The sequence below is a fragment of the Thalassophryne amazonica genome, chromosome 9 (assembly GCF_902500255.1).
Source record: "Thalassophryne amazonica chromosome 9, fThaAma1.1, whole genome shotgun sequence".
Taxonomy (NCBI): domain Eukaryota; kingdom Metazoa; phylum Chordata; class Actinopteri; order Batrachoidiformes; family Batrachoididae; genus Thalassophryne; species Thalassophryne amazonica.
The window spans coordinates 2,887,635-2,908,060 of NC_047111.1; the positions used below are offsets into that span (position 1 = coordinate 2,887,635).

At 40.3% G+C, this 20,426-nt stretch overlaps 1 protein-coding gene across 1 annotated transcript in view; it reads left to right on the plus strand.

Moving 5' to 3' along the window:
- The first annotated feature begins 405 nt into the window (after nt 1-405).
- Nucleotides 406-20,426, plus strand: part of ttc3 (tetratricopeptide repeat domain 3) — a 190,832-nt gene continuing 170,811 nt past the window's right edge. Inside the window, exons 1-5 of the mRNA XM_034177494.1 lie at nt 406-524; nt 9,715-9,774; nt 9,869-9,926; nt 18,229-18,388; nt 18,495-18,576. Coding sequence (XP_034033385.1) covers nt 9,727-9,774; nt 9,869-9,926; nt 18,229-18,388; nt 18,495-18,576 — 348 coding nt within the window. The 5' untranslated portion in view covers nt 406-524; nt 9,715-9,726. The remainder of the gene's footprint in view (nt 525-9,714; nt 9,775-9,868; nt 9,927-18,228; nt 18,389-18,494; nt 18,577-20,426) is intronic.

The window sequence follows — 20,426 nt, forward strand, 5'->3', positions numbered from 1 at the left end:
TTAAGTGGGCTATCCATGCTTGGAAACCAACAAACCTGAGATGTTTTGTAAAGAAGAATGGTCCAAAATACCTTCAACCAGAATTCATACTCTCATTGGAAGCTATAGGAAGTTTTTTAGAGGCTGTTATTTCTGCAAAAGGAGGATCTACTAAATATTGATGTATTTTTTTCTGTTGGGGTGCCCAAATTTATGCACCTGCTTAATTTTGTTTAATTAATTATTGCACAGTTTCTGTAAATCCTATAAACTTCATTTCACTTCTCAAATATCACTGTGTTTGTCTGCTATATGATATATTTAACTGAAATTTCTGATCCAAACAACCAAAATATCAGGGGGGCCCAAACTCTTATTGTATTGCACGGTAGGTGGCGGTATATGCTTAAAAACCAAACCCAGAACAGAAGAAGAAACCTCAACAAAGAAGAAGAAGAAGCTCCACCTTGGCGCATGCTGTACTTCCGCACCGTAAAATGAGCAGAAAGCTGTAAAAGTCGCAGTTTTCCACAAGTTACCAAAAGGTAAAGTTTTTACTTCAATAATGTACACAGCCTTCTCTTAAAAATCCACATTCGCTACATCTTAAATTCCTTCTCAGTTTCTCCAACTTAAATGACGACGTTGTCTTCGGCGTTTTGGCTTTCTGACTTAATATTAAGGCGCTGTGGCGTTAATCTTGTTAAATTGACGCTTTCCGACTAGTAAACAGCACGAACCAGGCAGTTCACTGCCACTCAACTCGTTGTATTTTTATTGTTAAAAGGCCAAAAGAGAGCTAATGGCTAATACGGAGCGGCTCGTTCACTTAAAACGAGCTAGTGCTCACCGATGGAGACATTAAGTTAACGGAAGAAACTAAAAGTAAAAACAACAACAAAAAAAAGATTAAGTTAATGCAATAAACATTTGATGGCATATTTTAACTCCCATACTTTCACAGATCTCGTGATAAACAAAGTGGACATTTGTACGTATTAATCGATGGGTTTCCGCTCCGGGGCATTTCCCGTGACCCTTTGCGCTGGCCTTCATCTTATGTGTCAGTCAGATTTTACAGGTCACTGATTCAGTTTGTCAACAAAAGAGACTCCGGTGTCTCAGACCGAACGGTCCGCCCCTAAAAGTTGATCCACCTTTTGCATCTGCATCATTTCAGACCACAGCATCACATCTGAGACGAAGTCTCCTCACCCACAGCAGTCAAATACATTAATGGGATTTTTAACCATCAGATGATAAAGGTAAAACCTCTTAAATCATTTTGAAGTCAGTTTTAAGCAGAAATGAGGCCATTTAATTAAACAGAAATTGGATGAAATTCCGTGATGCTTTGAAATGACCGACGCGCAGTGAACGCATCAGCTAGCAGCTCATTTAGCCGCAGCGCTCTGATAGTTTCCGCCATCTTTTATGATAAAATAATGCTGAATTTATGTGGAAATGATTGTTGTACAAAAGCTTTTGATATCTGTCATTGAGATAGATGATGACTGGAGTCTGAAGCAGAAATGAGGTGTTAGCCTCGCTCTCACTGCCTCCGATGGGCTTATTGAGTCTGCAGGCTCGGTAAGCGCCACAGCGGGCCACTCACACCGCCCCCCTCTCCGGCAGCCCGCAAGGATAGACTTATTGCGGAAAAGTCTGCAGCGCTGCAGGGTCTCTGTAACTGCAGCCGCAGAGCTCCATGGCCACCGAAAGAGGTTGGTATCTTTTTAATGACTTGGATTCTCTGCAGGTCCCACATCCGTACCCCGCAACGGTAACACTGGAGGCAGTGTGAGTGAGGGGTAAACCTGTGAACCGCGTCATCAGGGGGGATCGATTTTTAGGGGGACCATTCGGTCGGCGAGACCGGCACATATTGTCCCAAGAAACAAGATATACTGACAATCCAGGCACATATTGTCACTGGTCATCAGAGCAAGAAGTAAAACTTGATGTTTAATTGTCAGTTTTTTTTTTGTTTTTTTTTTTTTGCTCTGTCTCTCACACACATGAACTCACGCACTCACTTTCATTATGGTTGTCAACAATGTAATAAAATCATCTGCATTTATTTGTTTAATACGCTGCTTCTGATCTGAGGTCATAGCCCAAAGGTTTTTTTTTTTTTTTTTGCAACCATTGCACATCAACTCTTAACAAGCAGGCGGCACACAGAGGTCAAAAGTAGGCTTCCTGTGGATGCACACGGGGTTCTGTTCTGGCGTTTTATCGCTGTGAGCGCATGAAAATTGCCACATTTATCTTCTTGCAAGTTTTCTCGACAGCACCAGGACGTTTTGAGACCAGTGCACACAGGACAGAGGAAGATGGTTTGATCCGTCCTGTACTAACTGGTGATGTGTAATGTAGAGATGCTTTTTGCACAGGCTGCAGAACACCACATGGTTTCAGCCTGACTTTCAACACTCAAATGTTGGTGAATTATTCAAAGTGCTTGGGTGTTATTGGCTCAGTAATAATAAAAATGCCAGCGCTGCTGCTGCTGTGGATCAGAGCAACAACTGTGGGCACAGCGTAAATCCTCGTGTGATTGTTCCGCTGGCAGCAGCCCGAATCATCCTCGTCTGCACTTACACGACAATTGTAGGCTTTCATTTCCTCTAACGTGTACGCACTCACACCATATACCAAATAGATGTGATGGCTGGGAGCGCTTCCTCTTCGAGCACCGTTCTTCTTTTCCAATCGTGTACGAGTCTTTGTCAATTTCAGCAATTTTCTGTAAATACAGTGGTCCCTCGTTTATCGCGGGAGTTCCGTTCTAAAAATAACCCACGATAAGCGAAACCCGCGAAGTAGTCGGTGCTATTTTTTGCAATTATTATAGATGTTTTAAGGCTGTAAAACCCCTCACTACACACTTTATACACTTTTCTCAAACAGGCATTAACATTTTCTCTCTTGTGTAAACACTCTCTTTTTTTCTTCTGGGCGAGAAGATAATAAACAGACACACGCAGAACTCTCCCTTTGCTCACTGCCTCTGGAGGTACGGATGCGGGATCCGCAAAGAATCCAAGTCCTCTCTCGGTGGCCACGGAGCTCTGCGGCTACGGTCAACATCCGCATCCAAACAGTGAGCGTAATCTCTGGACCTGTTGCCAGATTTGGCGCAGCTCCGCACAGCAGAGAGGGGGGCGGTGTGAGTGGCCCACTGCTGCGTTTACCGAGCCCGCAGACTCAGTAAGCGCATCGGAGGCAGTGAGAGCAATCGCGGTGATGCCGACCGGTGCCGCGACCGATAAGGACGCAGAACACAATGCGCTGTAAAAAAAAAAAAAAGCATGCAAAATTGCACAAAAAAAAATCCGCTAAACTGCGAGGCCGCGAAAGGTGAACCGTGTTATAGCGAGGGACCATTGTACCTCGCTTTGCAAATTGGATTCAATGTGTCACAATATATTGTTTTTTCTTCTTGCTATTTTTTTTATCTTGCTTTGATGTCAACAATATCGTGGCGACTCAGAAGATGCCAGACTGCAGAATTGTGGGAAATTTGTGACATTGTCACGTCACTGTTTGCCTCTGTTTTGGATTTGGCGCGGTGCACGCTGGGATTGTTTGGGGACAGACCGCATTGTCCGCCTACTCCAAGGTGTTGTAGAAGTTGTGATCCTCCAGTGTGATCTCGTAATTAAGTCATAAAACCCTGCTGAATCTAATCATCGTACTCATTTGTCATGCCAGTATGTGTCTGAGCCTGAGAGTCTAATGGGTGGGGCTGTACCAGTGTCATTGATAGACTGTGGTAACGATGGTGATAGAGCACGCCAGCACTAGACCATTACCTCCCCCATAAATAATAATTATCCTCCGTGTTGTTGTGGGACTTTACTGATTCCTCTAAATGTCGCTGCTGTTTCCAGCTTGCAAGCTGGTGTTACATCCTTGTTTAAAAAAAAAACAAAAACAAAGTGGCCCCATGTATTTGAACCAGTGAGCCTCAGCGTAGCATTAATCATCACATCATGCACATATATTCAATTATTATAGTATTTGTAAATCTGTAGCGTGATAGGTTTTCATTTTGTGTTATAAGTATGTAAAGTTATAAACAGTTTTTTACGTAAGCCTCTGCTTTATGTGAATGTACTGTGCACCTTATACTTTGCTTTTCTGTAATTCTGGCCTTGTGGTTGTCTTATGCAGCTCCGAGCCTTTACTCTTGTTACTTAATCCACTTGTCTATTCTTGCTGTGTAAGATCTGTAATATCTCTGATTGTTTTTTTTTTTTGGGGGGGGGGGGGGGGGGGCAACAATTATCCTTCAGGGTTCTTGCCAGCATTATAACAGCGTCGCGGCCAATTACGCTACTGCCTGAAAAAATTACATTGCAGTAATTTGAGGTCATAAAAGGGGTATCAAACCAGTATAAGAGGAGTCCCCAAAACTCTGCAAACTGTTATATAAAGTAGAGATGCTAGTTTATCAACTCCTGCAAATTTTGTTAAAAACGGCCGATGGTGTGGTCCACCAGGTGGCGCTAAACTTCCTCAAAATAAATTGAGCAAGTAGAGTACTTTGGCGCCCCCTGGTGGCCAGCGCCATCAAGACCCTGTTAGACCCTGAGTTCTTTGGGTCTCTCCTGGATCAGTGAGACTCTGTTATTACAAAAAGGACAGTTTAATTCATGTCACGTGAAGTTAATCAAAGCAGGTCTGGTGTCCTCTCTGTCCCAAGGTCACGCAGAAGCTCGTTCAGGAACAAGTCCTCGCACACAGTTTACTGTAAGGTTTTATAGACATCCATTGACATCACTGATAAAGAAGTGATCCTCCCATGTGTGTACTTGCATGATCAAAAAGTGCCATGTCATGTTTAGGCCATGTGGCTAACTGGGTCAGACTTTAAAGACGTGAAAGCAGAGCCTTGTGTTCGTGGAACCACAGGCTGCTGTTTACGTCTTTTCACATCATAACAACCTCATGGAAGACACTTAGCTTTTATAAGATATACTTTCAGTGCAGACAAATATCAATCAATCAATCAATTTTATTTATATAGCGCCAAATCACAACAAACAGTTGCCCCAAGGCACTTTATATTGTAAGGCAAGGCCATACAATAATTACGTAAAAACTATAACTGAAATATCTTAACAAGGGTACAGAAACTTACTGTGCAGATATCAGGAACATATTGATCCAGTGCAAACGTGCTGACAGTCATCACTCTTAACCTCACGTAACCCCAGCAGAAATACAACAATGTATTAACATGGGTTTAGAGAGTCTGAAGTCAAGAATATTATATGACATACGTATTTCTAAGGTATTTATTGACAACCCCAATGTTTTTTCAGTTGCATTTGATAGAGTAGGGCCTATATTTGTTTGATAACTTTCAGGCCTGGTATTTTTCCGGCCTGAGCTGGATTTCCAGCTTTTGGATATAATGCAGCGGAGGTGACAGGTTGCCATGTAATCCCTATGGAAGGACGCATTGTGGCGCCACAAAAGTTCAAGCGATGCGACGCGCTGCACGCGAAAAGCGATTTTGAGCGATTGTCGCGTTGGTGGCGCAATATTGCATTGCATCACCCTCCTCTCCAAGTTGAAAAATCTGAACTTTTTCATCTCGTCGTGCTGCAATGACCGATCAGGGACTGGGTATGTAGTGACGTGGAGATGTCTGTCTGGAGTTTATACTTGGCGTGGACATGTCCTGTCTCTGGCAATCAGCCCGTGAGCAGGACTTATGTCCCTTTTGTCTTTTATTTAACACAATTATGACAGAGTTTGACGGGAGAAGCCGAGGAAGTGCAGCAGCAGCCGTTTTTTTTTTTTTTTTTTTTTTTTTTTCACGTGCATGTGCGTGCGAATGAATCATCTGTGAAGATAATTTTATTAATTACACAGATGTATAATAAAACAAATGGTTTATAACACAATTATGTCAGAGTTTGAGGGGATGGTCTGCGAATGACGTTTAGTGCTGGGAAATATACCAGTTCTTTGTTTAATAACACGATTTTTCATTTGTCTAGCTCGATGTGATAACATTCATTGAACGTGTTTTAAAGTGGCTCAATCTGTATCAGAACAAAAATCTTTTCTTAGCATTTTGCAGGCGCCTGTTAGACAAATTGATCAAATTGAAGAAAGAGATTATTTAGTGGATATGATTTTGACCAGTGCAGCCGATTGCAATACGTAGTATTTTACTGTGTTTTTTTTATCTATGTTTTGACACCACTGGTGTCAAATATGTGTATCTATATGAACAAAGTAATTGAAAAGCCATTTTATATTCTAGTCTGTAAAGTTTAGTTCATTACAAACACGGCTCTGATGTTCTGATTAACTACAGTACTGATGATCTTGTTTATGTTTTATTAAATTACAGTTCTCATAGCTTCATTGTTTGTGGTTATTTTATTTTTTAGAAAACTGCATTGTAAAACACAAACCACTTGACCTCAAAGATGGTAAAGATTGTTTAAAATCTTTAACATTGGGTGTTCCTGAGAGCTTTCCAAACAGGTTTGAAAAGGCCTAAAATTGCAGCCCCCAGCCTGTTGCTTTGCCCCTGGACCCCATTGGGGACATAGGCGGCCTCCAGACCCCTCGACAAATTAGTTTCAGGCTTAGCCATATTGCCTCAGTGCCAGCCCTGAACATTGAAATCTTGTTGGGGTCTTGATGGCGCAGAGGTTTATGGGCCTTTAAATACAGACAATTTTGCAATATGACCAGACTTTGAGGGCCCCCTATATTCATCGATCCCCCAACTAAATACTTATACAAGATGAAAGAGATTGCCTCCCTGTGTCATTTGATAGTTAAACTAGAAAGATGGGAATTGAATGAAATATCAGTTTTTGTGTATTTTTGCATTGAACTTTGATGACCCCTGGCAAGGTCACCGTTTGGTTTTTGGTCAAAAAATTTTGGGAAAGTTCATTTCTTGGTAGGTTCCATCTCTGAGCCATGTTTCGTTGAAATCCGAGTCGGCTTGTATCACAGCCCACCTGATCCTTAAAAAATATGGCTCTTAAAGTTGATAAGTGCGCGGGTGAAAGATATACAACAGCTGTCTGAAGCCTGTGCTCTATTTAAGTCCAGTCTGAAGGTGATTCTGAAGAAGTTCTGGGTACACAGCCTCATGGTTTTGAGCCTTATTTAGAGTTCAGAACACAGAATGGTGATTTCTAAAAATAAATAAATAAATAATAATGCAAGCGATTTCAGCATGCGGGTGGAAATGATAAACTTTTTTTTTGCGACCTTTTTAGTCATAATCAACTGATTTTTTTTTTTTTTTTTTTTTTTTAAGTTTGTTTTACTATCCTTGACATCAGAAAAAAAGTGAGGAAGTGTGGATTTTTTTTATTGTTTTTTTTCTTCTTGGAAACAGGTACATACATTTCAGATATGAAAAAAAAAATGACACAAGGGACTGAAAATATCTATTTTTAAAATCTTGTTTCCTTCTTGAATACAGTTAGTGTACTGTACATTAGTAGTGTAACATGTTATTATTAAATATTAAAACCATTCACACAACGTTCACAGTCTGAAAATGTATCCACATAAAGCCTGATTTTGGAAAACGACATCTGAAAATAATTTAATTCCTTGTCCTGGCTGAAGAAAAGCCCCCCTGTGACACCGGCAGTTGGTGTCCTGCTGCTGGTTCGAATCTCTGCTGTGAGTTGAGCCTCCTCTTCTTCCAGCTGGCCGCTTTGCTCTGCAAGTTGAAAGACTCACAGCACCTCACAAACATCAGTGGTTTCTTATTATCCCATGATCCACAAAAATAAAGTGAAAATACTCAGTTTTGCCTCTGTGTGGAGTGGGGACGATGTACGACACCATGCACCTGTGCTTGTCAATATGTGTTCCACCTGCCTGTCAGAAGGGTTCTGCCTGCCAGACAACCATTCTGACACATACAATATCGTGCAGCACCGACCCGAACCACTCAATGGAGACAGGACTGTCAGTAGCCTGTAAAAATCCATAAATTTGCTGCATTTAAGCTGCAGTGTTCAGAGTGTGGAAAAAAATGTGCGGCTGGTCCACAGTCCACTCATTCCGACGCATGTAATCCTTATAAAACTAAAACCAGCGGACTTCACCTGCAACAGTGTTTACATAAAAACTTGCAGCAGACACATGGAGCTGGTGTCGCAGACCGAACGGTCCGCCCCTAAAAATTGGTCCGCCTTTTGCATCTGCACATGCGTCATTTCAGACCACAGCAGCTGTCACAGCAGCTGTCTCAGCAGCAGAGTCTCTTCACCCAAAGCGATCAAATGGATTAATGTGATTATTAACCATCAGATGATAAAGGTAAAACCTCTTAAGTCATTCTGAAGTCAGTTTTAAGCAGGAACGAGGCTGTTTTAAGCAGAAATTAGGCAAAATTCCATGGCGTTTGGAAATGTCCGACGTGTAGTGAATCCATCAGCTAGTAGCTAGTTTACCTGTGGCGCTCTGATCGCTTCCTCTGTCTTTAATCATGAAATAATGCTGAATTTATGTTGAAATGATTGTTGTACAAAAGCTTCAGATATCTGTCGCTGAGATAGATGTTGACTGGAGGCAGTTTGAAGCAGAAACGATGTGTTAGTCCGTGAACTGCGTCATCAGGGGGACCGATTTTTAGGGGGACCGTTCAGTTGGCGACACATCATAACTCCAGAAATGAAGCACTCTGATCGCTAACCAAACAAATGGCTCTCCCGCTGATGTCACTTCCTCTTCCTCCTCCAGTGTCATGACTCATTCGGACATTCCTGGTTTTTAGTGTCGCGCAGTTCAGAATCTGAATATTTATTTCTTCAGTAACAACAGACTGGGAAAACATTAATTTCAAACTGATGTTTAATTCTAGTTTTAAATACAAAAAAAAAAACATTGCATATGGTGTCAGCGACACTTTAAGGACCTTGCCCCAAGGGCCCTGAGTGATTTTCTGGTCTGTCTGGGTTTGAGGATCCTCTGCTCTGAAGGCTGGTCCTTAACCACTAGACCATCACCTCCCCACAGTTCAGTGTTTACACTAGAATTTTATTAAAGACTTCAGACAAAACTCATGGTGTGGGAAAAAAAATTCTCAGAAACTCAAAAGCAGGGGGCAAAAATCTTCATTCATTTAAAGAAACAACTGTAAAAATATTTTAATGTACAAAAATTAGAGCTTTGCAAAAATGTCACATTATGAACACAGTGAGTGCGATTCTTTACTGCATTTAATTAACTTCAATAAAAGTATACAAAACACTGAGATCAACATAGTGAATGTTTCCAGAGGTAGAACCACAGACTACAGTCGGGGTTCTTCCACCTCTCTGGGCCTCAGCCAGCTTCAACACACGTGCCTTCTGATTTTGATGCTTCCTCCTGCTGCCGTCTAATCCACCTGCTGCTCAGTCAGTGCTCACCTCCACCTCTCTGTTTTCCTCCTCACTTGTGTTGCTGGGCTCCAGAGTTTTGGAGAAAAACATCTGTCTTCCCTTGTCTGTTCCGTGCTTTGCAGCCATTTCACTTTTTAGGTGGCACCACGCTAACTTCAGCTAACGTTCAATGAAACACCCTTGATGTAAAACGATGAAGTGGACTGGTGTTCATGAGCAGAGTCACACGGTGTGCTGTGGATGAGCCTAAATTATTTTTGATTTCCAGATTTTATACTGACATGCAGTGTTATTTTTCATTGTGTTGTCTGCATTATTCTTCTTTGGCTTGTGTTTTATACAGACGTAAAACAAGATGTCGGATTCAGACTCGGAGTCTGAGTGTGGTTGGCAGTGGGAAGAGGTTGGCCATCACTTTGAGTAATTACACAGTAATTGGAATAAAGCATTTCACTAATGTAGGATTTGCTTGATAAAAATGTTTTCTTTCTTTTCAGAAATGTTTCACCTATCCATCTACTTGCCAGTCTAAACTTGCAAGTCTTCATCCTTCAGGTAAGGGACCCTGAGAATGTTCCGTCCTACTGAAATGAGTTATTTATCTTCATGATAATGTTCCAGCTGTCCCCTGACTTTTGTGTAATCAAACACACATCAAGGCCACAGTGTCGTGGTTCCATATGTAAGACTTGATGATCAGTGGTTCACACTTTCCTTGTGCCCATACTCTGTTGCTTTGTGAGGAACTGCCGATTGTGAAGAACAAAGTCTTTGAGGGTTTGCGCTGACACCATAGGTCAAAGGTCACACGCTGACATTGTCATGGGTGCTAGTCTAGAATGAAACCAAAGCGGAAAACAAAATCACGAACCATGATTGTTGTCAGAAATTGAATGTGTGGTTCAAGCACAGAGTCGAGACATCAACTTCGTGCGCCGCGTGAGTTTGAGTACGGAATCTGGAATTAATTTTCTGTGTTGTAATTGAATGTTAGCGCACTACAGTTAATATAATGAATAAGACATTGTTTCATAATGAAAGTGGTATGGAGCTAGTAAAAAAACAAAAAAAAACAAAAAACCTTTGTGGTTGGCATGTGAAGCCAAACACATTTCGGTGAACGGCATCAAGCCAGCCCACTGGAGGAGAAAATTAAATGTGTAATAGACATTGTAGACATAATTCATGGGTTGTCATTTGAAATGAGCACATTTCAGTGTCCTAAAAACGAATAAATTCATCCACAGCAGTACAAGGGTTAAGGGTTAATCACCAGCAAAAAAGGCTGCCTGTTACTTGCAACACCTCTTTAAGGCTCATATCATAGGGTTGAAAATGATTTTGGAATTGTCATCGGCTTCGCTGCTGCCGTTCCACAACGTATGTGGATCTGCAGTCAGTCAGCGCTGGCGGGTGGTCAGTGTGGCGTTCACGCCTACTGATCATTTTACTGCTCTGATTATATACTGCATCATCTTTATACTTATATTTATTCCCCCTCATTACAATTTTGTGTTTGAAATCAGTATTAGTAACGTAGCCACCTGCGCCTTTCAGTCCAGCCCGAAAAAGTCACTGAAACACATTCCAGTGATAACGACTGTTAAAATTTTAGTCAGATGTTGTTAAATCTATTCAAAAAGATCAAAAATCTGCTAAATTAATAGCAAAGCATGTCTCTCGAGTTCAAGCCAAGACGGGAAAAATCAGCACAGCCCCACGTAAATAAAAATAAGACACGCCCACCCAAGCAGCTTGTGGTTTATTTGGAAGAAAAAAAGATAAAATAATGAGTCCTACATACATACCTTTGAATTGAATTTTCACATTAAAATCATTACAGACACCGCATAAGGTGAAGTCATGAGCTAAAATAGAAGTTGTAATAAAAATCTGAAAAATCTACATTCATATTTGATTCAGTTTACTATTATTGATTAAAATATGATTGTAATCCAGTTACATTTTTTTTCTGCAAATCTGATTGGTTAATCGTGTGAGATTTCAGCCCATAAAATATAGTGTGGATGGTGGCAAAATGTTAAAACTGTTTCAGATTTGATGTTACTCCGCCCCCTGACTGCGTTGCTGTGCAGGTGTCACTAATGGCGCTGTCAGCTGAGAGCGACAGAAACTAGTACAGGGACGGCGATGCTGAAATATGTGGATTTAATGGATTGAACTGGATTGATTGATTTGGATTTACCGTGGAACTCAGTGCAGCTGACGAGATGGAGAAATCTGTGGTCTTCTCACAGAATTCCCAGTTTGGCTTGAAGAAGCTGTTATGACGGTAAGCTTTGACGAGCCGACCACACCCTTTCCCAACAATTTGCCGAGCGAATTACTTACAGAAAAATAACCCCGTGCAAATGTTGGAATTGGATTAGAATGGGAATAACCCTGTGTCTGATCATTTCATGCTGGATTACAGTCACAAGTAGCTGTTTTACCATTTTAACACTGTTTGTGACTGTAAAATCCAGCATGAATGTCCACAAATTGTCAGACGCAGCAGGGTTATTCCCTCATTTTACAGAAAAACTCTGTAAACTGAGTAGATATTGAATATGATATCAGAGTGAACTGAAGTCAGATAATCTCATAAATTTCATGTAGTATCCTTTTAGCTAATTTATTAGTAATTTAAGTTCACACAGCAACTGAATCATCTGCAAAAATGCTAACTGAAGTTTGTACCTATTCAGAAAATCTGCATCATTGGCAGAAAAAGGAAAATAAGAACAAATCATAGTTAACTTTTATTTGATTTGATATTTTGATGTAGAGAATGATCATTGATCTGAAGCTTTTATTTCATATAAAATTATTTAAACAGATATTATAATTATCGTAGTATGATATATTGGGTTATGATGGTACCATAAAAAACTGATAAATATCACTGTATACAACTTTTCTTGCAGTCAGAGATACACTTTTTGAATAGAAAAAAATCACTTTCTAGCATTACATATATCTTGTTCTATTACTTATTTATTTAAAGTAAGAATTGTGTGACAACAATCTACGAGTGCACCATAGTGGGCATGCCCCCAGATCCCCCTAGAAAATTTTGCGCCTTTGGTGCTTGTGTTGTACTGCTTTGCCGCACAATCCGTCAGACGCTGAAAAAGCACCTATGCATTGTCCGTAACAGTCATTAGTATTTGTATAAGCAGTGCTCCTGCTGTTTCAGGTCGTAGTCTCGGGTTTTTACCCATTGGGTATTGCAAAGACCTGGCATCTGTCTGTCCGTCTGTGCTCAGCATCAGTCCAGTTCTATTACTGCCACAGTCTTCAGATTCTTGGGACACAGACCTTGGATGTCACAGGCTGTTAGCTAGCTGCAAAACTCTGTTTTGTTTGTGTGTAAATATATCCTCTTTGTCATATATTATGTAAAATATAGTGATAAATAAACACTTCTGCAACTAAAAACACTCTTTTTGTAACCTGATAACACATTTAGTGTGCACGCTAACTTCCCATGGAGTTAAATTTGTCTCATTAATACCAGCAAATGCACAGAGGGTGAGCTACAAATATTCCTTGATGTGCATAACTTCTGCTTTTGTCAAAATCTCATGCACACACACGCGCACAGCCTCCTGCGGACGCTGTTAAAACTTAAATGTTGTTTTTGATTGACTGATTAATAGAGGGGCTTCATTGAACATGTATAAATTGTATGTAAGACAACAGGATCTTAATAATTAATTCAACAACTGCAAATTATGAAGAACACAAGGCTCATACGGCCGAGGGTATTTTCACATTGCATTATTTTTGTTGTTTCTTATGTGAGAGGAGTGCACATTCTAGCTGTGTCCTTTGTGCCACCAGAATAGAATGTGCATGAGTAGCAACTAATCCAGAACTCAGAGGAGTCATTCCATATGAACTCAACCCAAGTTCAGAAATCGCCCCTGGGCACCAGCTCACATTATGTTTGTGTCTCTGCATGTATAATGAGCACATACAAAGTGTTAGGTGGAAAAACTTGAGGGTTTCTGGGCTACAGGCCTTTAAAAAAAAGGGGTTGTTGCTCTAATTTTTGACACTTGCAAATTGCCCAACTTCCTGCCACTTTTGGATGCCAAATATCTCTGAAACAAACAATTTAGCCAATTTGCTTTCCTGGGTAATTTGGGCCCAGAAAAATCCCATCTCTTATTGGTCTCTAAAGTGTTGATTTTTTTTTTTTTTTTTTTTTTTGGAAAAATCTATTTTCAGGGGGCCAGTGTTGGTCTACAATCATTTACAACAGGCTGTTGATGCTGGATTCCTTCAGTTTGAGGACAGGACTGTCTGCAGGAGGGAACCTGACTCTGCAAAGGTCTTAATTTAGAATTTAAGGGATTCAAAACATGGTTCTGGCTTAAAAAAAATATGCTTTTTGACATGCAAATTCCCCGTGTGGACAGCAACCCATGGTCATGAAACTTTTTTTCTACATAATTGTACATATCTTGCAGTCATTTACTCAAAAAAATCAACTTGTTTTCTCACCTCCTCATAGTTCTCACTCATGCAGTAACAGAGTAACAGCCATTATGCTGCTGCCTGAAAAAATGGTGCTGCAATTGGGCTGTTGTGTCGGAGGGAAGTGGGAAAATGTGCATTTCTGTTTATTTTGGACTCACTGCTTCTGATACAGAAGCCGCGGGTCCACAATGTATTAATCAGCCTTCATCAAAGCCATCTAAAGATGTCAGTCGTGACTAACCCTTCTGCTGGTTAAAGTCACTAACCGGGACCTTGTCTATTGTTGCAGGCATGAAAGGAGAATCAGCAGCTGTTTCACACCGGACAGTTTTTATTCGTTCCTCATTAACATACCTTTTCCTGGGGCAGCCAAGGACACGGTTCTCTGGTGTGGACTGGACCATTAATACAGTGATGAAGTTTTCGGGAAATTGCCGGAAGTCCGGGTTTTTACTTAATTAGTGAACATTTCCGGGTTATTTTTGATAGCATACGTCAGAGTCCATGAATGTTCCACGCCCAAACAGTTGGTGGTGGTAATGGACCATGTTGGTTTGCAAACTGTCAAACTGTAAAAAAAAACCCAAACAAAAACAAAACAAAAAACAATGGTTATTCTTGTTTTCCTGGTGCATGTTGGATTTACCGTGGCATCTCATCTAGAAACATTTCCAAACAATTTTACTAGTACAGACCACAGACTAAGTCTCATATTTTCTGGTCCTCGCCTGAGACTGAAGGATGTGACGCCGTTCATCCACACAGCAGCAAATGAGAGACGCTGTTACAGATTTTACAAACGATAAAGGAAATGGATGAAACGTTCTTCTGCAGGGACACTAAAGTTCATTGAGAATAAATTCAAATGGGGCTGGTTCAACCAAAAGGACCAAAACACCAACTTAACTTTTTTTGATCATCATTTATACGGTAGCATCGACACTCCCGGAAAGATCTTATTATATCATGTTTTCAATGGAGTTTATCAGTTGACATTATTTGGTATTTCACACAAATCAGTCTTGTCTTTGGGATGCATTTACTTCAAACTGTTTGCCCAGGGTTCAAACTGGGTGTCAGGGTTAAACCTGGTAAAAGAGACAGCTCAAATTATTGCAGAGAATGACCACGCAGGAGACACTCGATTTCTTTCCTGATCAGGAGAGAGAGCTAGCAGGCATGACCATCGTCACTGCTCGCCACTCAGCTCTGAAGGGCCCACCCGCTTACCTCCTGAATTTACTGAGGCAAAGTTGCATACAGACATATTACAGAAGACAATATACAAAACATAGCGGTGTCTCCCAGTCTATTCTCACATTGATATGAATTATTGGAAATGAAGCATAACAGCGCCAACCTTGGGCTAGTGTACAGGCTCCCTCGTTCCCTGCCCAAGGTCGTTCTGTTAACTAAAATGTACATCTGTGCTTAGAAAAACAAGGATTACGGTCTGACATTCTTCATGTTATCAAAAGGTCATTTTAGTGTGTGAGAAGTTCAGTGATTAACTTGGAAAGTAATATTAAGTAAAGTCACACACACACATGTATGTATACTCAACAAAAATATAAACGCAACACTTTTGGTTTTGCTCCCATTTTGTATGAGATGAACTCAAAGATCTAAAACTTTTTCCACATACACAATATCACCATTTCCCTCAAATATTGTTCACAAACCAGTCTAAATCTGTGATAGTGAGCACTTCTCCTTTGCTGAGATAATCCATCCCACCTCACAGGTGTGCCATATCAAGATGCTGATTAGACACCATGATTAGTGCACAGGTGTGCCTTAGACTGCCCACAATAAAAGGCCACTCTGAAAAGTGCAGTTTTGTTTTATTGGGGGGGGGATACCAGTCAGTATCTGGTGTGACCACCATTTGCCTCATGCAGTGCAACACATCTCCTTCGCATCATCCGTGAAGAGAACACCTCTCCAACGTGCCAAACACCACCGAATGTGAGAATTTGCCCACTCAAGTCAGTTACGACGAACTGGAGTCAGGTCGAGACCCCGATGAGGACGATGAGCATGCAGATGAGCTTCCCTGAGATGGTTTCTGACAGTTTGTGCAGAAATTCTTTGGTTATGCAAACCGATTGTTCCAGCAGCTGTCCGAGTAGCTGGTCTCAGACGATCTTGGAGGTGAACATGCTGGATGTGGAGGTCCTGGGCTGGTGTGGTTACACGTGGTCTGCGGTTGTGAGGCTGGTTGGATGTACTGCCAAATTCTCTGAAACGCCTTTGGAGACGGCTTATGGTAGAGACATGAACATTCAATACACGAGCAACAGCTCTGGTTGACATTCCTGCTGTCAGCATGCCAACTGCCCGCTCCCTCAAATCTTGTGACATCTGTGGCATTGTGCTGTGTGATAAAACTGCACCTTTCAGAGTGGCCTTTAATTGTGGGCAGTCTAAGGCACATCTGTGCACTAATCATGGTGTCTAATCAGCATCTTGATATGGCACACCTGTGAGGTGGGATGGATTATCTCAGCAAAGAAGTGCTCACTATCACAGATTTAGATTGGTTTGTGAACAATATTTGAGGGAAATGGTGATATTGTGTATGTGGAAAAAGTTTTAGATCTTTGAGTTCATCTCATACAAAATGGGAGCAAAACCAAAAGTGTTACTTTTATATTTTTGTTGAGTGTATATATTAAAGACAGGATCAAAGACATTAATAATTGATGAGTATCTTTAGAATTCTTTTACACTGGGGAGAGCTGACATTTGCCGTTTGGTTTGTTTATGTATTTAGGGTCAAGGATGAATGCTGCCAAAACGGAATGCTGATAGGGCTAATATTTTTGGGAAACTATGGATATTGGCACACAACACTGAACAATGGACGTTGATAATTACTTTCTGGAGTTGCACGCCATTCCAGCAGGGGGCAGTTTTAATCATCTATATATATTAAAAGCATGTGTGCATGCATGATTTTATTTAGTTAGTACATAATTGTAAATAGGTTAAAAATACATGGATGACTAAGGAATTGAAAACACTTATTTCCATTGTGGTCCATTTAATGGCCCAGTCACATGGCATACGACGATTCCTGAATGAAGGGAAAAAAGTAAAAAAAAAAAAAACAACAAAAAAACCCCACAATTCATTGAGAAAAGGTGGACGAACGAGCTTTATCACCGAATAACCTGCATACAGATTTTAGGATGGCACAATTAGCACCCCTACCACATGTCTCCATGTAATGTGGAGGTGTGTCAGGAAGGGCATCCAGCATAAAACTTGTCAGTATCAACGTTGCAGGTTGACCTTGGATCTGCTGTGGTGACCCCGATATTATTAATGTTTATATTATTAATGTTTTTAAGCAACAACAACACATAGAACCTTTGTTATTAAACATACAGAGTCTGACTGTTTGATGACATTGTTCAGTGCAAATGTTATTTTAAAGATTGCCATATGTAATTGTATCAAAGTTTCAAAACACTGAACCATTGCTTCGGTTTCTCCATCACTAATTTTCATAAATAAAATACACCAGCAACCACTATTTATTCTCGCGTATGCCTGGATAGAGTTGTAATTATGAATACTTTGATGTTGTGTTGTTAACTACTTTTAAACACTTACCGGAGAACAAAGTATCTCACCTGTATCTTCTCACATAACGTTTAATCCAGCGTGCTTCTCTGTGCGACTTTAAAACAGACCGATTTCTAGCGCACGCAAAACAATTTGGCATAAATTTAAAAATGCATAAATACACAAAAATGTGCAAACTAATTCTCACATTTCTATAGCTGTCAGTCAAAATGGGATTCAGCCTTTCGACTGATCATCCAATCATTGTTCAGAACTCAAGCGTCCAGGCCCACCCACAGCTCCCTTCACCCCCAGAGACGTTCAGTATCCAGGGGCGGGATAAAATCATGGCTTTATCCAGTGACTGGCACGTTTCGTGGCAATGAAAAAAAAAAACCTTTCCAGGCCGTCCCACTGAAGTGAACAGACACTCGGCTTCTACAGAAAAACGCGCTGACCACAGACCAAATGAGAAAAAGATTTCTGAGAAGTTAACAAAATAGATCCAATCGATTTGTGATAAGTAGCTGATTCTGAACGAACTCGTCTTCAAGATGAACGTGTTCTAGCTCATTTGTAGTCAATGAAATAACAAACTGAACATATTTGACCATTTAATATTTTGACATTTTAGGGGAAGCTGAGCCTCCCTTGCAGTCGGAGAGAAACGGCCTCTGGTTGTCAATCTTTTTAAAATGATGTGTATTTTTCCCTTCTTTTATGAGTGTATCGACAGAGTATATGTGGCTGCTGTTTTGGTGACACTGTGCCTTTATTGCTTTTCTGTTTGTTACAGAGGATGTTGGTGAGAACTGGAGCCAGATTCCTCTTGCTATCAAGAAGGAGGCTGGAAAGTTGATGAAAATGAAGGAATTCTGGAAACCCATTCTGCTGCATCCTGTAGAGACCAACTTTACGACTTGCTGGGCTGTGCTCCTCGGCCTCATTGACTCTGTGTAAGTGTCAGTGTGGTTCGTGTCTCAACAAAATTCTGTTCAGGTATCTGGTTTTTAAATCTTGGCTCTTTCAACTCTTACAGAACTTTGAAATTGTTTCTTGTAGATACAGTGAAGACATAAGTCTGAAGAACTTGCACAAGATCGAAATATTGGAAGGAATTCTCAGAGCCTTGGAGAAAGGATGTGTAAGTTGGCTTGGGGGGTTCGGTCTAAAAACTCATTTGAAAATAACTTGATGTAACTGCTACCACATTCGTGTCACTGGGCAACACTGTGTGTGTGTGTGTGTGTGTGTGTCTGTTTGTATATCCAGTGGTGGGCACAGCTAACCAAAAAGTTAACTTTTATAACACTAAACCGCAAAAAAAATAACCCCTCAGATCATGGTTTCAGCAGTGTAGGTTGTCGATCAGGTTGGTCACACACACACACCACATTACTCACGCACTACATACCTTCTGTCTTGGCAAGAATAAATTGCATATATGGGTATTAATGTTCAGAAATGGTTCTGCCAGTGTGGAACTTACCATTATTATATATGCAGACAGGGAGAAATTAAATGGGTCACAGCATATTTTCATGCCATTTTCAATGGCCACCTTAAATACCCTTTCTCATGATTGGATTCACCTGTGTGAGGAGGTCAAGGGTCACTGAGCTTACCAAACCAATTTTTTTTTCCAATAATTAGTGCTAAATGTATTCAAATCAATAAGATGACAAGGGTGCTCAAATTTATGGACCTGCTCAGTTTTGTTTAAATAATTATTGCACACTTTCTGTAAATACTATAAACTTCATTTCACTTCTCAGATATCAGTGTGTTTGTCTGCTATATGATATATTTAACTGAAATGTCTGATCCAGACAAGCAATGATTTATAAAGAAAAATCATGAAAATTATCAGGGGTGCCCAAACTTTTACGTACAACTGTAAAAGACAGTAAGAAATAAATGCTCTTTTTGTAACCTGATAACACATTTTGCTTGATTTGCATACTTTTGTCAGTAGCTCATGTACATGCACACGCACAGCCTCCTGCAGACGCTGTTAAAACTTAAATGTTGTTTTTGGTTGACTGATTAATAGAGGGACTTCATTGAACATGTATAAATTGTATGTAAGACAACAGGATCTTAATAATTAATTCAACAACTGCAAATTATAACAAACACAAGGCTCATATGGCCAAGGGTATTTTCACATTGTTATATTTATTATTTATATTACATCTGGTGGCATTTGAAAGTGCTACATTCTGGTGATTGCATTTCACACTTTATTTAGAATTCAGTTGGTCTGTTGGTGGTTTTTGGCATTATTATCTGGTATTGATCTGGTGGTGGTCTTTTTTAATTAAATGTTGGCAGTATTGCATCAGTTTTAAATGATTTGCAAGTGGCAAAAGACTTTTTATTGGCAATAGTTACCATGCCTATAAGTGTATTATTTACTAAAAGCATAAAGGGTGTAATTACGGATTTGTTTTATAAGTCACACTTAGAATCATCTATAAAGCCAGAACCAACTGTGTGTATGTGACTCGCATAACTCTCTGTTTGTCAGATCGACCTGAGTTTTCGGTTATGGCTTGCACATAGCACCATGATGTGCATCCTTGGGGATTATTTGTCAAAAACTTAATTATGATATTAAACCCTTATTTTGACATTGTAACAATAGTACATCCAAGATGGCGCCCTCTTGGGGCATGTCACAACTGTAAGCTAACTCTGACCAAGAGCTGCAACTTCAATGTCAGGATAAAGTGAGAAAACTGACTGCAGGAGAACAGCAGTCAGTTTAACGTGTTCTCTTCATGTTTGTTTGCAAATATCAGGTGTGGCTCGCTAATATTACTAGTAGCAAAGTTAAGCAACATCAGAGAGTTTGTTGCTCGCACCATTTCACAATAAAACGTTTAATACCAGCATCCCGGCAAATACTTTTACCGTCAAAGGCATGTCAGTGTTCCTTGCGACTGAGTTTAACTTGACAACACTCAGGAGACGTCAGCTAAAATCCATTAT